The sequence below is a fragment of the Peromyscus maniculatus genome, chromosome 12, assembly GCF_049852395.1.
Source record: "Peromyscus maniculatus bairdii isolate BWxNUB_F1_BW_parent chromosome 12, HU_Pman_BW_mat_3.1, whole genome shotgun sequence".
NCBI classification, from domain to species: domain Eukaryota; kingdom Metazoa; phylum Chordata; class Mammalia; order Rodentia; family Cricetidae; genus Peromyscus; species Peromyscus maniculatus.
Genome location: NC_134863.1, coordinates 25674807 through 25691475, shown reverse-complemented (window position 1 = coordinate 25691475; position 16669 = coordinate 25674807). Strand labels below are relative to the sequence as shown.

The 16669-nt window shown below is 45.1% G+C and overlaps 1 protein-coding gene across 36 annotated transcripts in view; it reads left to right on the top strand.

The window, feature by feature from the left end:
- Kalrn (kalirin RhoGEF kinase) overlaps nucleotides 1-16669 on the top strand; it is a 605995-nt gene that overhangs the window by 235017 nt on the left and 354309 nt on the right. For all 36 annotated transcript variants that reach the window (XM_015993393.3, XM_042259218.2, XM_042259217.2 and 33 more), the window contains exon 6: nucleotides 1015-1137. In XM_015993393.3, the coding sequence (XP_015848879.1) occupies nucleotides 1015-1137 (123 nt within the window). The remainder of the gene's footprint in view (nucleotides 1-1014; nucleotides 1138-16669) is intronic.

The following is a 16669-nucleotide window of genomic DNA, read 5'->3' as shown; positions in this document are numbered from 1 at the left end:
CCCCTGTCTCGGAGCTCATCTGGTCCTCTTACCACCCTGGGAGTGGCTGCAGCAACCCATCCCTGAAAACACACACACACACACACACACACACACACACACACACACACACACACACACACACACACACCACAGACCTAAGCATGTAGACATGGAGCATCTGGCCTGAGAAGAGAGTTCTTTTTCACAGGTGCTGCTCACACCTTTCTTAGCTGTCTCACTTGTTGCTCTGGGTGGCAAACTATACAAACCCTAAGTTAAACATGGGTGAAAAATAGAGAGGGATTCTCACCTCTCGAGAAGTCCAGAGGCAAAACGGAGCTCACACCCAGCTCAATCAGGGCCCTGGCTGTTCCTGAAGCTGCCTTGACTCCCTCCTTTCCTTTCCATTGGCTTCCAGCCGGTAGCCGCAGCAAGGCAAGATCGGTGACCCATGGGGCAGTGTCCAAGGGGGACAGACTACATCCAAAGAACTGGCAAACTTCTCACATCTTACTGTGCTGATTTAGGTCACATTTTTATTTTTGAGACAGGCTGAATGGTTGGAAAGATTCATGCACTGGTTAGCTTAGATCCAGCATCCTGAAGAGCTTGGAACTCTGGGAACTGGGGTTCTGACCAGTCCCCTTCTGTGGGGGGCTGCTGCCTGGAGGAGACGTGGCTACCCAAATGAGTAGCCTAGGCCTCCCAGCTTGCTCCCTCTGCGCTTGTCCTCCAAACAGGTGTGGAGCCTTCCTGGAGCGTTCTAAAGGCTTCACAAAGGGCCACCACCCCACCTCTGTAGTTCTCTTTTGACCCTAGGATCTGTAGAGAAACAGAAGCTGCCTGGAGAGCTTTATGCTAAAATGTGAGGATCCTCCTGTGAAACTAGACTGTGGCCCACTCTGACTCCAGAGAGATGACAGCTTCTCCCTGGGAAGCAACACGAGGATTTTATTCTTCCCAGCCTTGAATGTTTTGTCCTGCTTGACCTATGACCTCTCTCATCACCCTGTCCCGTCTTCTCCCTTCTAGATGTTCGACTGGATAAGCCACAACAAGGAGTTATTTCTTCAGAGCCACACAGAGATCGGCGTCAGCTACCAGCACGCACTGGACCTCCAGACGCAGCACAATCACTTTGCTATGAACTCCATGGTGAGTGGAAAGGCCATTCCCAGCATGCCTCTGGAATGGGACAAGAAAGGAGCAGGGCCGAGGTGAGGGAGGAGCAGGCTCCAGTTAGAACAAGGCGCACTGACAGTGCAGTTCTTTTAGCAGTCCAGTTTGCCAGAATGGGGACCTGTGCAGGGCACCAGGCCAGCCAGCTGTTCCTATAGCAGATCATGACCCCACTTCACACTATGAAAGGAATGTGCTTGTCGGGGCATGAGCTCAGCACAAGACTAAATGACTGGCCAGTCACCAGTTCCACTTCACTGATTTCACTGACATTTTTTTGGTCCCTAGCAAGTATGAGTCACTGAGCAGGGATGGAGAAGGGCCTCAAGCTGTGGTGTATTGGGAAGTGTTGAGTGACTTGTGGCTGCTTAAAGTGGGAAGAAGAGCCCTGTGGGACACATGATGGCTGCCTTCAAATATTTGAGTGCTGATGTGGAGAGAGGGGAGAAGATTTGTTTGATGTTGGTCTGGAAGGCAGGAGTGTTCGGAGGATGGCAGTCCATAGAGTTGGCAGTACATGGCTTACAGGGGGGCGCGGTGGGAGTGAGCCTACATGATGGGCGTGTTCAAGGAGGCACGAAGTAAGAGGAGACCGTTTCCTCTCAATGTGGCCATAGGGAGTTTACCTCCATGTTTCACCCTTTCAGTCCTTCAGTCCTTCATCTGTGAAATATAAATCAGACCTAAGTTAGAAGGTTGCTTGGGTAATCAATGAGTTAGTTGAAAACAGCTGGAACTGTGTCTGGTGCGTGATAAGTCACCAGTGAATGCTGATGTCTTGATAGATGGGGACTTGTGGGTCTACTAGATGACATGTGATCCCCCAGAAACCTAGCTTTGGGATACCATGTTTTCTGGGTGGTAGCTCCAAGGCTTCCTTTAGAAGACTTCTGTCCTTAAGTCTTATTATATTCCAAACATGTGGAGCCTAAGAAAGTCTCCACCAAAGATGTCCTTTTTTGAGTTCCTTTTTCTGGCTGTTGGTCCAGAGGCAGAGCTCCACCATTCCCCATGCATCTGAAAACCAAAGATGCTTTACCTGTTGGTTAAACGGCGCCTGCGGCGGCCATGCCGATAGAGGAGAGTGTTGGAGGAGAGTCACGAGCCATAGTTACCTTTTTAGAACTTTATTGGGAGAGAGGGGGGAGAAAGGGGGGGAGAGAGGGGGGGAGAGAGAGGGGAGGGGAGAGAGGACAGACAGAAGGAAGGAACGGAAAGGAAAGAGAAGGACGCACATAGGGTCCACCCACTTTTTCACAGGCTGATGACGTAATTAAGGACAGAATCCTTACATTACCCCTTTGCAGATTTGTGCTGGGACTGGGGAGAGTGTTAGAAAAACACAAACCTGGATGATGGCAGGGGCCAAGAAGGAAGAGAATTTCATGGTCTACAACCAACCAACTTGGGTTAAATGTGCTGTGGACTAGACTTACCTTGCTGAAGAAGAAATGATTCCATCTGTCAGTTCACTGAAAACTCAATCAAATGTAGCTTGATATGTGCAATGCCAGATCTGCTAAGTTAACTAAGGGCATTAAAATCTAAGTGGCGGAAAGCAAGAGTTTCTTGTTCCCGGTATGCATTCGCCACAACGGAGTCAGCAGCAGCCACCACCTCAGGGCCTGCCAGTTGTTCGGCCGAAGTGTGAAACCAAACACAGCTGGCTCTGAGACCGTCCACCTGGAAGTGACATGTCTGGTTGCACTCCATCGGCCAGTTTTCATGCACAGTTCAGTGGCCAGTATCAAACCCAGCACCGCCTCTAACTTCAAGGGGGCAGGGTCCTGTTGCTTCAGAGAGGGCTGGCCAGTTGTGAAAGGCCATAATAACAAGCTTAGGAGCCACCAAAGGCTGTCGGGTAAATAAAGACGAACAGTGTGAGGCTCACACAGAAAGATCACTGGGTACAACAAAGAAGGTCCTGAGACCAGTTGGGAAACCAACACAAATGTGGGATCCGTTTGGACCACAACACAGTCTCATGTCCTCGTCTAAATGGAAAGGCTCTTCCCTGCCAACTGCAATCATTTCTTATCCCCAGACTCAGTCCCACGGGAACAAAGTAATTGATCACCGGTGATTAGGACTGTGAACTCAAACCTAGTCAAGTTTGATTATCTGTGTGCCTTGTGGCTTTTCCTTGATGACATCCACCAATTCTGTGTCAGAATTTTCACACCACCGAACTGCCAGGCCCGAAGGCAGTCAAACTCATTTTAATAAGCAACAAAGACAAACATAATTAGGGAGGTAAGTCTGCCACCAAGCCCCTGGAAGCCATGCATTAGGAAGCTAGACAGCGCCTTTGGCTTTGAAGGGCCTGTATTACTGCTCTCTCCAGTTAGTGTGGGTAGTTATGAGTTAATGGCACATTGAAAAACCTTTACTCTGACAAATTTACGGGGGAAGTTATTTTCAGGACACAAACGAGGGAAGAAATATTGAAGAGTAGTGTCTTCTGGAACTGGGAGATGAAAGGTTTAACGTCCAACAGCCAATTAGTGTGAAGCAGCCCATCCGCAGCCTCCCTGGGCTCCACAGTGAATGCGCCAGCAGCAAGCAGAGGCGTGGCAGGCGTCTGTAGCCTGATTAGGCTGGATCTCCTCTTGGGCTGCTGGGGAAGGGAAGGGAAATCCCAGGATTGTTTGATCAAATTGCATGAGCACCAGTGCTCCATAAACACAGCTCGGTGTCCTCGTTGTCTGGGAAGTTTACAGGTTTGTTATTAGAAGGGGGCTTCCTACAAAGAGGGATGGCAGCGTTCCAAACAGGTGAATGGAGAGAATTACAGGCTTTTTCCCTGGCCTCAGTGATGAATGATGCTGCCAAGAAACAGATGAATGCCAGCAGCGACTCACTTCTCCAGCCAATGACTACAGGAATGATCAGTTCTTCAGGGAGAGCCGGGGGAAGGGGCAGGGATATGGATGGTTCTGCAAATTCATTGAGGCATTTCAGTCTCTGTTCTTGGAACATACACACACACACACACACACACACACACACACACACACACACACCTGTACATGTAAATGATTTTGTAGCACATTTTATTTCAAGCTGCAGGTGAGTCCTTTCCTGTTTAGTCTTGTTTTACTACTGAATTAGGCCGGTGATTCTTCTTTTGGGGGAGGTCACAGAGCCCTATCATGTAAGATGAAGCTTGTGGATCCTCTCCCCCAGAGGAATGTATACACAAACTCTTTAAATACCTTCACGGGAAACAATACAGTGCAAATCCTGATACTCATCCTCCCCCATTTCAGAGCTCAAGAACTTGATAACTTTTTAAAATCAAGAACAAGTCATTGAGAGTCGGGGGTTATGCTGGATGGGTGGGCCTGCAGTAAGGGATGGACAAAAACAGAGAAGACTATGTCCCCCAGAACTTCCCAAGGGAAACAGATGTTAAATGTAGGACTCCACCCATAAACATGCAATTACAAACCAATAGTCTGACGTCAGCACAGCAAGGAATGCTTCGGCCAGGGTAAAGAGGCAGGGGTGGGTTCTGATGAGGAGGGAGATCAGGTGCATTGCTCATTAGCAGTCAGCATTGGTCTGACAAGCTCACTGTTCACTCCTTGATAATCATGAATAATATGTGAATTAACTGATGCGATGTACATTAAGTCCTAGGTGTATCAAATTATATCTAAAATTATTAGCTCGTAAGTTACTCATTTATCTTCTCTTCCCTGTGTCCACTGTTTATCTACTGATGAAATAATATAATTCTAGCTAAGAAGGCAGTTACCAAATGTATTCATTTTCTAGGAATGTTATCGCAAATACCACAGCCAGTGTGCCCTAAACGTCAGAAATTTAAAGAAACTGGGGATGCAGCTCACTGGTAGAGCACTTGCCCAGCATGCTCAAGGGCTAGGATTCTACCCCCTGCAACACCATCACAACAAAATCAGAAATGTGTCATCTCGCAGTTCTGGCTGTGTGGACACGAGAGCACGGTGCCAGCAGACTGGGTTTTCCTGAGCCTCTCTCCGTGTCCTCTTTCTCGGTGTGCCCTCGAGTAGCCTTTGCCTTGTGAATGTGCACACCCCTGGTGTGTCTCCCCGTCCTGATCTCCTTTATAAGACATGGGTGAGCTGGGCGGTAGTGGCGCACGCCTTTCATCCCAGCACTCAGGAGGCAGAGCCAGGCGGATCTCTGTGAGTTTGAGGCCAGCCTGGGCTACCAAGTGAGTTCCAGGAAAGGCGCAAAGCTACACAGAGAAACCCTGTCTTGAAAAACCAAAAAAAAACAAAACAAAACAAAACAAACAAACAAACAAAAAAACAACAACAACACATGGGTGAGATTGGTCTGAGTACCACATTAATGGCTGCATTTTAAATTAATTACTTCCTTAACAACCCTCCCCTGAAATGTGAACACATGCTGAGAGGCTAGGCCTGGGAGTTTCAACGTGGGGATGTGAGTTTAATTTAGTACATAATCCGGAAATAACTGCTTAAGTCCTGGGTGGAAAAGTCAGAAACTTCTTTGGGTTTGTTTATGAATTGGTACCAATAGAGCCCACCGATTACACACACTGGGAGTGTGGGAATAGTACCCTGCTCAGTGAGTACAGGAACAAATCTGGAAGAAAAAGGCTAAAGCTGATTATTTCAGATTTTTCTCATAGCATGGGTTTTGGGTTTTTGTTTTGTTTTGTTTCTGATCAACAATGATGATGACGACTCTCACCTTCTTAACCCCATTAGGAAAATGTCCTCTGGTTCCCTACAATGCCTCAGAAAGCCAGGTTTCCTGAGCCCTCTGGGGCCTTCCTCTTCCTTAATTTCGCCTTCTCCATTACTTAATTTTGAATTCTCCCTTCCTTGAGTGGGCCTTCTCTGCTGGGAGTGAGGGTAGCTGGAAGTCAGTCCGAGTGTAGTCTACATAGAACAATCACGTAGCCATCTGTGTATGGTTCTTCATGAGACAGGCCCTCACAGGAGCATGGATAAATGCAAAACAGCCTTATTTACACTTTTAATTAGCTGGTTCTTTGGGAAGAAATGAGTTGCTAATAGCTTCTGTCTGGAGTTTTAAAATATGAAACAGTATTCATTTTCTGTTGTTATGACGGCTAAGAGGATTCGTGGTAGTGACACACGATGTACATCTGGGCAGTAGGAAGCCTTTCCCTAGCATGTTTCATAGCCACTTCAGTGCTATTAATTCACTTAGTGGAGGCAAATACTGCATTTGATGATGTGTGAATCAAGCTACTTGGAGAAAAATTTGTGGTGGTCTGTTTTGAGGGAAAGTTACAATCAACAACCCCCAAGGAAAAGCTGTATCTGCTATACAAGACAAAATGACTGTAGGCAGGTGACTCTTCTGTCCACTCAGACATATTGCTGTGGGGTGGCCTGTCCTTACTGTTTGTGGATGTCTCAAATCAGAGTTCTATTGCACTTCCTATAGCGGCAGAATTTCTAGATTTGAATGGAAACATGCACACACACACACACACACACACACACACACACACACACACGCATCTGCACACACATGAATACGTATTTACACACTAGTATAAGTGTGAATAGCAAAGCACCTTTGTAATCCTAGACGGGGGAAAAGGAAGAGCAGGATGAAGAGGAGGAAAGGACAAACATTATATGCATCTCTGAAAACTAGAATCATGTAGAAAGCTGGGTAAAAGTTTTTCTCTTCTCCTCCTCCCCTTTTCCTCCTCCTCTTCTCCTTCCTCCTCCTCCTCTTCCTCCTCCTCTTCCTCCTCCTCTTCCTCTTTCTCTTCCTCCTGTCCTGGAAAATCAAGATCACTGGGAGTGGGTCCCTGAGAGCATGTATTTTTAACAAGTTCCCCAAATAATTTATGTTCACATTGCAGTAAAAGACTCTCATTCTGTACCACTTATGTGTATAAAATAGTTACTCCCTAAAACAAAATATCTCAATACCCAAAAGACATCCAGTGTGATAGCTCAAGGAGCTGTGTGGAGCTACTCTGCATTGAAACTAGAGAAAATTCTTTGAAAATAATGGTTAAAGTCTCTGGAAAGAATCCTAAATTCATACAGAAAATAAAGAAATATGTATTTACAAAACACTTAAAAACTCACTAAGAACAGTATCCATGGTGTTTGAGTTAACGTCCCTTCCCTCCTCTGCCCTCCCTGTTCAGTAGGATGAAAATCACTCCATACTGCTTACAACCATGATGGCAGGCCCTTCCAGCTAAAGGACTGTCTTCCCAGGCAGGACATTTCTAATCCTGTCCCCAAACCATCTGTGCTAAGGTTTGGGTATGGGTGAGTGTGGACTAGACGTGTATATCTAGTCTCATGCAAAGCCCTAATTCAGGGAATAGCAGCTGTACTCTGGGGGCAATACTGTGAGAATATTAGGGTGTCTCCTTGCTGAGAGAGACAAGCCATGGAGACTTGATATTACTCACCTATTCCCCTGAAAAGTTTGCTCCCAAAATGGAGCTACCACCTAGGAAAGCACACCACTGCCTCCAGCCCCAACCCTAGAGCCATGGATGGCTCAGAGATTTGACTTCAGGGTAGAAACATACTATACAAAATCAAGTCCCAAATCTTTCCCCAATGGAACTGACTTTATCTACAACAGAGATTGCAGACATTTAAGGCAATAGAGCTTTTAAAAGGGCCCTTGGGAGGACCTGGTAAAAGGCAGGATTGGAGATGTAGACCTGATAGTTTACCACAGTAAACTGGGGAAAGAAAAATCATAAAAGAAATTCCTTATGCTGGAAGCAAGTGATCCCCAAAAGTAATTTGAATCTACCATACTGTAAAGGACAAAGTATGTACATATTTCCTCTCCTGCCTTCTCTTGACTGATTTAAAAGCAATTGTATAAAAGAATATGTACTGTTGGACCTATTACATAGAAAAGTAGCAAATTCGTAAGTAATCTCACTAAGGAGATATGTGGGTAAAGATCTGTTTTGTCAAAAGAAACATCTCCAGGTAGTAACTGGAATCCACAGGATCAAATGAAAACATGTAGAAATGATAAGTAAGGGTGCCAATAAGCAAAGCTATAGCATACGTTAACTCGCCTTTTCTATCTCAGCCTCCATAGACATACAATTATAAAAAGTGGTAATTATGGCAATTGAATGTTAGGCTTGAAGCATTTATGAGTGTAATATGTACAGGAACAATGCCACAATACATAGGGAATGGTCATAAAGCTCTCTCCAGGAGAAACGTTTTTATGTTTACTGAATTAAATAGTATATATCAGAAGCTGATTCTGATGTTTCTTGGGTAACTAGGAAGATAAGTTAAAAATAGTGAAAAATCAATCCGTTAGAGAGATATTAAAATGCTACATTAGAAAATAACCTGTTAGTACAGCAGTGTAGGCGGAATAGAGGTGTAGGAAGAAATGTGTGACATATGGGGGAAAAGGAAATAGCAAATGTACGTTCAGCTGTGTCAATAATGGCATTAGGAGCGGGTGAGATGATTCAGGGTAATGCTTGCTGGGCAAACATCAAGACCTGAGTTTGGATCTTCAGCATCATGTAAAAGGATGAGAATTTCAGCGTGCACTAGTAATTCCAGCACTGAGGAGGCATAGGAAGGTGCATTACTGGAACTCCCTGCCTGACCTGTCTAGCTAAATTGGTGATCTCTAGGTTCAGTGAGAGACACTACCTCAAAAAATAAGGTGGAGAGCAACCGAGGAAGACACCCCATGTTGACCTTTTACCTACACACACATAGGCTTACACACTAGCATGCACTTGTACACACACACGAATATATTCATATACTCAGACAACACATAGACACACGAAAACAATGGCATTGAAAGTGAAACAATTACACAAAGGTGCAGATGGTCTGGTTTTAGAACTCCAAGATCCAAATGTGTGCTTTCTACAGGAAATACACTTGAGATTCAAAGATTCAAAGATACAGTAATTATATACACAAGGATGAAAAAACATCCAGCCGTCATCTAAAGTAACAATACAGATTTACATCAATACACCTCCCTTGTGCCATACTGGCTAAACATGTGTTGTAGGCCCAACATGAACAGGTGTCTCCAGGAATTACCTGTCTTGGTGGCCTTTAAAGTTCATGTGACCAGCCGGGCGGTGGTGGCGCACGCCTTTAATCCCAGCACTCGGGAGGCAGAGGCAGGCGGATCTCTGTGAGTTCGAGGCCAGCCTGGGCTACCAAGTGAGCTCCAGGAAAGGCGCAAAGCTACGCAGAGAAACCCTGTCTCGAAAAACCAAAAAAAAAATAAATAAATAAAAAAATAAAAAAATAAAGTTCATGTGACCTGAGTTTCTTTGTTGAGTTTCTGATCCTAAAGGTGGAAGTGGAGTGGCTGATGTGTGTTCCTTACTGACAAGAGCAAGGGTCATCTATTTCCTAGGGTTCACGCTTGAGCTCCTTAGGCAGAGAACCTAAGATTGCAAAGTGCTGAATGTCATGCCAGCCAGCCTATTCTTACCAGTCAAGTTCAACAGGATGCAGTGTTTGTATCTCTACGAACAGCCTTGTGGGTGGAATTTCCCTTTTCTGCCCACTCAGTAGGAGGAATAGATTTTATGTTCTGATCAGCCCTGGACCCATTTATGATCTTTGTTCTTGGTTACACCATCAACATTTAACTAGACCAGGGAGGAGAGCAGAACAGAGCATGCTCAGAACTCAGCCACGGGAAAGTGTTTGCCTGCCTGGAGGGCAACAGGACTCGACTCTTACTGTTTGCTCCGCTACCTGAGAGCTTTAAAAATAATACTGTATTTGGTTCCTGCTACCTTAGATTGTGGTTTAACTGTAGATACTGGGCCCCAGAAAATCTATACAAGACTGGGAATCAATTAGAGAATCACCAGTCCAGCGTGAAGAAATTAAGTCAGCTGCCACTAGACCTGAGTCAAACTCCACAGCTGATTATTATTACCCTGTAGAGTTTGTTGGAGAGTTGTGGGAGGCCAGCTCCCACATTTATTTACCCCAGGGACACTTGAAGAGTGAGGGATAAGAGATTTAGATAGAAATATAGAGGGGAGAGACAGTTGGAAAACACAGAATAGCCTCAGGAGGGCCTGGGTCAAAACCCACCAGCCCCTTCTGCCTCTTCTAAAGGGTTTTTAAAGGAATGCCAAGGGGTGGAACAAAAGACCTCCCCCCAGCACAGCCAAGTGCAGACCATTCCAGACACCTGGTGACCTTGCATGTGGTCCAGCCATCCCCTAAGGCAGTCCTGCTGTTTAAAGCAAGCTCGGATCTCACTAGGAAACTTGTGTGGGCTCCCACAGAGAGTGGAGCCCACCCCGCCTCAACACCACCACCACCACAATGTAAAGAGCTTCCAGGAGAACACCTGCCTGTCCTCACCCTTCCCTCTTGCTCCCCACCAATGCTTCTGATGCCCTTTTTGCCTTTGTGCACTGGTCCCTAGTCAGCCCTGATTGGGTAGGAAACACGGGTGTCCTTGGGCGTGGGAAGAGCATCTCACCATCACTCCAATGCGCTGCACTGGCTCCCACACCTGCTGCTCAGCCATTGGCCCAGGTTGATTTTGAAAAGCTGCTTCAAGCTAGCACTCAGGGCTTGGATGACAGCTTAGCCTTCTGGCGTGTGTTTGGCATCGGCCTGGCTCAGTCTTCTCTCTTGATAGTTATCTGGTCCTAGATTGTTGCCCCCTCTGCCTAACTACTGTTTAGAGTAGTTTGAGATGCTCAAACCTCTGACGTCTCTTTTCTCGTTGTCATCCATTGTTCTCTGAGGACTCTCTAGCCTCCTGGTTTTTTCCCTAGGCTGTTTGTAAAGTATTCTCTGGGTTTTCCTCCCAAGGCTCCCTCAGCTCACCTACACATTTCCACATACTGATCTGCAGGACTGCCTGCTCACTTCCGGGTCTGCAGATGCCAAGGGGTTAATTTGTGTGAAATCCAGCCGACACTGATACATGCCTCTTCTTTGCAGTCCCCTGGAGTTGAATGAAAGGCATGAAATGGTCCATGAAACCTAGTGTGTCAGACGAGATAATGTACACCAAAGGCCTTAACCTGCCAAGCAGGACACATGTGGCAAGTGTCAGAGGTAAAAAGCAGCCGCGATGTTCCTGCGCCATCGTGGCCATGGTCAACACTGGCCAGGAGCCCGTGTAATGGGCAGAGACTGATCAAGGGCACAGAAGTGAAGCATTTGCGAATCAGATATTTACAAAGTGTGAGAGGTCAGGACCAAGTGGACTGATGGGAGGGGACGGTGAAAAGCAGAGGTCAGAGTTCATGACACAGGGGAAGGGCTGGAAATAAGGAAATTAGCAAGTTCTCTTGATGCCCATCTCAAAGCATGGCCAGAGTCTGGCCTCTTGTCACCCTACTCTAAGCCAGCATCAGCTTCTGCAACATCTGCATCTTGCTCATCTGCCCTAGCTAACCCGCATTTCCTGCTGTTTCTTGATTCTGGTGGCTGTTGCTCCACTGCTCCCCGTCTATGGGGAGCCTCTCCTTCCAGATAGCCACATGCTTCCCTCTCCCACTTCCCCCAGGGACAGGCCCAGGTATGGCCGCGTGAGAAGCGTGCCCTGGCTCTCTGTCTCTTGTAGCACCGCCCAACCTCTTACGCTCTATTCTTCCCCAGCTATATTTTGCATGGTACTAAAATACATGCCTAGTAGATCCTTGTCAGCTTACTCTCTGATGTCCTTAATGACGTGCAAGACCCATGAGCAGAAGAATTTTGCATCTTGGTTCCTGCTTGTCCATGTCTTGATGGATGGATGGTTGGATGGATGGATGGGTGGATGGACAGATAATAAATATATAAGATAACAAAGTTAAGAATTGAACAATAAGGCAAGACACCAACTAAAGGGGCCTTGAAATCCTGGACTTCTTGTGTTCTATGTAGACAAATTCCTGTTCTTCTGTAGCCTTGGATTTTCTGGCAGATAGTATTGTTCCATGAAGGGACAGGCTGGAAGAAGTCTACCCCCCAGGCCTCTTTGCCCATTCTAGAAAGGGACTTATCTTGGAATTTCAGAGCAAGTCAAGGGCACAATGGAAACGCTTCAAAGATAGGGACATTTAGCTCTCTCCCCAGAGGCTCTGTTTCCTTGGGATACGATTCTTTTTTGGCGGGGGCTGGATATAATTCTTTATATGTTTGGAAGAAATGTCACTTCACCATGTCTTATCTCCTGTGGTGAACATCATTAGCCATCCTGATTCTTTCGAAAAGTGAAATATCATGGCAAGAACATGTTCTGTATTTCCTTTCTCATGTAGCCTTAGGCAGGGTGTTCAAATTCCTCACCATCTCCTCTATAACCTGAGGATAAAGGCAGTGCTTTTGCTGGGAATATTGTTAGGATAAAATGTGGTCTTGCTTTTAGGTGCAACACTTGTAATTTTATACTTGACAAATGTCTACCTATTTTTATTGTAGTGTCAGAAATGCAATAAAAAATAATAATTTTTGTTTGGGACAGCTCCTTGGAGTTCCCAACTGTGGGACTTCTCAAACATTCAAGTGCATACCTGTCACTTGACACAGCCTTGTTAAAGTGCTAATTTGATGCAGAAGGTCATGTGTACCTGGTACTCAGCACTGCTGACCAGCTCTCAGCTACTGCTGCTCCTGGTGCAGTAGACCATACTCTGGCTAGACCCTGTGCAAGAAGGCCAAGGGATAGAAGGAATACTAATGAATGCATTTACCTCAAGTTTCAGCTTCTGGTTCCCACATTAAAGACAGTCTAGAATTACCACATCCCACTACAGAAGGGCTGTATTGCTCCTCATCACTTTCTCTGCTGGTGTTTCTGAATCTAATGCCAGCTGGACCTACCTTTTTAGTCTTGCAGTGAGGTTATCTATCTATCTATCTATCTATCTATCTATCTATCTATCTATCTATCTATCTATCATCTATCCATCCATCAATCCATCCATCCATCCATCCACCAATCCATCCATCTTTCTGTCAACACACACACACACACACACACACACACACACACACACACACACACACACACACACACCTCTCCATGGAGGTTTCTCTCAGTGCCAAGAAAGGAAGAGGATGATTCTCTTTTCCTTTGACCTGCTGTGGGTTTCTGTGGCCCTCTGACATATGGCCAGGCGATTGTTTTCATGGCTGTTTAATGGTTTGTGAAGCAATTGCTGGAGGAAACATCTCTACAACAAGCCAAGCCAGAGGGGCAAAAGGATTTGTGGGCCAATGCTATTGTTGCTGAGCACCAGTCCATTCCTCCTCTTTTCTCTCTGTAGCTAGCAGTGACAGATGGCTTCCACCTGGCTTGACCTACTGTTTGGCCAAACCAGACCAGATAGTCATCCATCAGCTTCCCTATTTGCCCCCCAGAGGGCATCCTGTGGTTTGCGGGGGGAGCAGGGTTGGAGATTTCACTTAGGGCTCATCACTTCCCGTAGCTGCTGCAGCGTAGCTTCAAGCACAATCAGTTCTTAATCCAGATGTCACAGGCCCGATGTCCATATGTTTCCAGGTGGGATCAGCAGGTTTACATAGTAATGTTCAACTAATTAATCATAAGCTGATGCTTTAGCAGCTCCCGGACCCAAAGTGGGCTTGGGAAAACGAAGATATAAATGGTGCATATGGTCTGATTAGACTGGAGAGAGAGGAAGGGCAGAGCTCTCTTCTTTTCCTTGGTACGGTCTCTGTTTTCTTACTAATACTAGACATTAGTCCCAGAACCACCAAAAGGTAGGTGGGAAAACCTACAGATAACTTCCTATGGCTCTCTTTGAGTATGACAAAATAAAAAAAAAATATATAAGTTGCAGGATACAAGAAAAAAAATGAGAAAAGGAGTCCCAACAGAGTGGGAACCAAAGCCCTGGTTTGGTCTCATTTGGTCTGTTTGTGACTTTGAACACATCACTCAACTGATTTTAACAAACATTAAGAATCAACTAAGTGAAGTCAAGACATATGTATGTTCTGTTTTTATTTTCTAAGTATGAAATGATATTTTTACATGAACTTGGCTTCTGAAAAACTTTAAATAAAGTGGGTTTACAGTTTACATTCCTTATAAGAGCAGTAGTCACTAAAACCTGCCTGTTTTGCTATTTCCAAATTGCACTCTGCTTTTCTAAAAAACAAAAGTTTTACTAAACTCAAAGAGATGGAAAAATATGAAACATTTTGATATTGACTGTATACAGCCTGGCCAGATATATTAAATCATTTAAATAAATAAACAAACTTAATAAATTTAATTTTTCATTAAAAAATACTAAATCTGTTAACATTAAAAATATCTCATAGCTACTCCAAGTATTCAAAATGGAGAAGAAAGAAGCTACGAAAGATTTTTGCTTCTCAATAAGAATGAGGACTGGAGTGTGACTCAGTTGCTCAGGTACTTGCTTAATATATGCAGAGCCATGGGTTCACTCTTCATCACTGATTAAAAAAATAATGAACTGGATAAAAATAGGCAGAACATAAATTTCACTAGCTCTATAACCCATAGAGAGGTGATATTTTGGTTATTAACTGGTTAAAAAGAGAATCTCCTCTATTTATATTTAAGGACACAATTATCCCTGATAGTTAATACATATGTCCTCTAATTAGGAATGTATTTTAAAGCATCTTTTATATGCCTAAGAACATTGAGATGAGAAAAGACTTCTGAGAACTACCCATCATCATGTATAGCTGGGACAGAACTTCAGGTAATAGTGCTCAGGTGTGTGTCTCTGGTGTGCACCATCTTCTTCTCAGTTGATGCAATACTAAATGGTTTTCTGAGCACATTGGCCCTTGGCCAGTCACTAGCCTGGGTTCCCTCCTTAACTTTTGGATTTGGGGTCAAAGGCTCTAGGATTTGTCAAATGATTGAGGCCCTTTTAGGAAAAGTGGCCCTTAAGTGGTATTTAGGCTTTGCCATTGTGATGATTGGATAGGCAGGTCACTACTTCCATAACCATAGTAACTATGAAGATGTCATGGCTCCATTAACTGGTATGGGATTAAGAACCATGCCTGGGACTTAGTCCCCGCAGAGATGAAACTTATCTTCGATGATGTTCTGCTGCCTCTGGAAACAAGTCACACTGTCCCTAGAGCATAAAATAAAGGGCCTCCACACCCAGCCTAGGGAGGAAGGTCCTTCCCCACCTGGCAATCCTGTCAGAGAGAAACAGAAGACTTTGTCCCCTTGGGTGAGGACGAGACAGTCCAACTATGGGTGCTCTGGATGTGGCAATCACATACCAAGCAGTGGAGGTGTCTCAAGAAGTCTGGTTCAAGACTCTTAGTTGTCTGTTTTTCCAACTTCAGGGATGGAAGGATGCAGTATCAGACAGTGTTACTAGCAGGGTCTGAATTCTTAGTTCTCTCTGGGTCAAGGAAAGCCGTGTAGATAACTCAGAGCTCTAGTCCCTCCACTCCTTCTAGGGCTCGAGCATCTTCCCAGGAACAGTAAGGGACATTGTGCTGTGCTCTCTGTGAAACAGGCCGGGCCTTTGACTGTTTCTGGTGCCTCTAGTTGAAATAGTTGACACACTTATTATCATGTTTTTATTAATACTTTGCTTTGGTTTGGACAGGTTGGGGGATAATGCTAGTCTGCCGAAACAAGATGAGGGAAAAGACAATGCCATTCAGCATGTTAATGGTTGCCAGGCAACTGACTGGATGCTTTGTGTTGCTTCAGGTAACACACAGCATCTGACCAGAGTGGGAGTCTGTGACCACAGGAATATGAAAGTTGCCCCAGTTTTTAGAAGAGAAGTGATTGGGAGTCAAATAATGGGCACTCCTGGCACTGATCTTCTCTAGCAACCAGCCCCTGACAAAGCTTAAGGTCACTAAAACCATCGCTTGTTCCTAGAGCTGGTGTCTCCCCAGAGTCTACCACCCAAGAAACCTAGTTTACTGTCTGTACTTTGGAATGGAAAGCTATCAGAATCTTTGTCAGTAAGGACCTTTGCATGTTTCCATGGCCACTTGGCGAAAGGCAAGAACCATGTTCAAAATGAGAGCCCTTTTCTGTAGGGCTGAATGCTCAAGACTCTGCCGAGTAGTTCTTAGGAAAGTGGCTGCTCTATTAACTCCAGTGTCACAGCAGACGACAAGGCCACAGGAGAAGGAGCTGTCCACCTGTAATCTCCAAGTCATGCCTTTGGGGATGAAACAAATGGAGAATTTCACAGGGAGCCCAAGAGGGCAGGGTGCCAGGTTTGCCAGTCCACAAGATTTTGCGGGACTTTTTTTTTCTCCTGTTCGGAACCAAATGATGAGGGAGTATGGTAGATGATACAACAGACCATGAGGCAACTGCAGTGTGTTCTGTAGAGTAGATCAAAGTTATAACTCATACTACAATACAATTTAAAAAGTAATGACGACCATGATGATGATAATAGTGGTGCTGAGTGTATATGGAGAATTTAATAATTCCGTTCTGAAGGATGTTAGAAGATACTCATCAGCTGGGCATGGTTACCACAGCCTGTAAT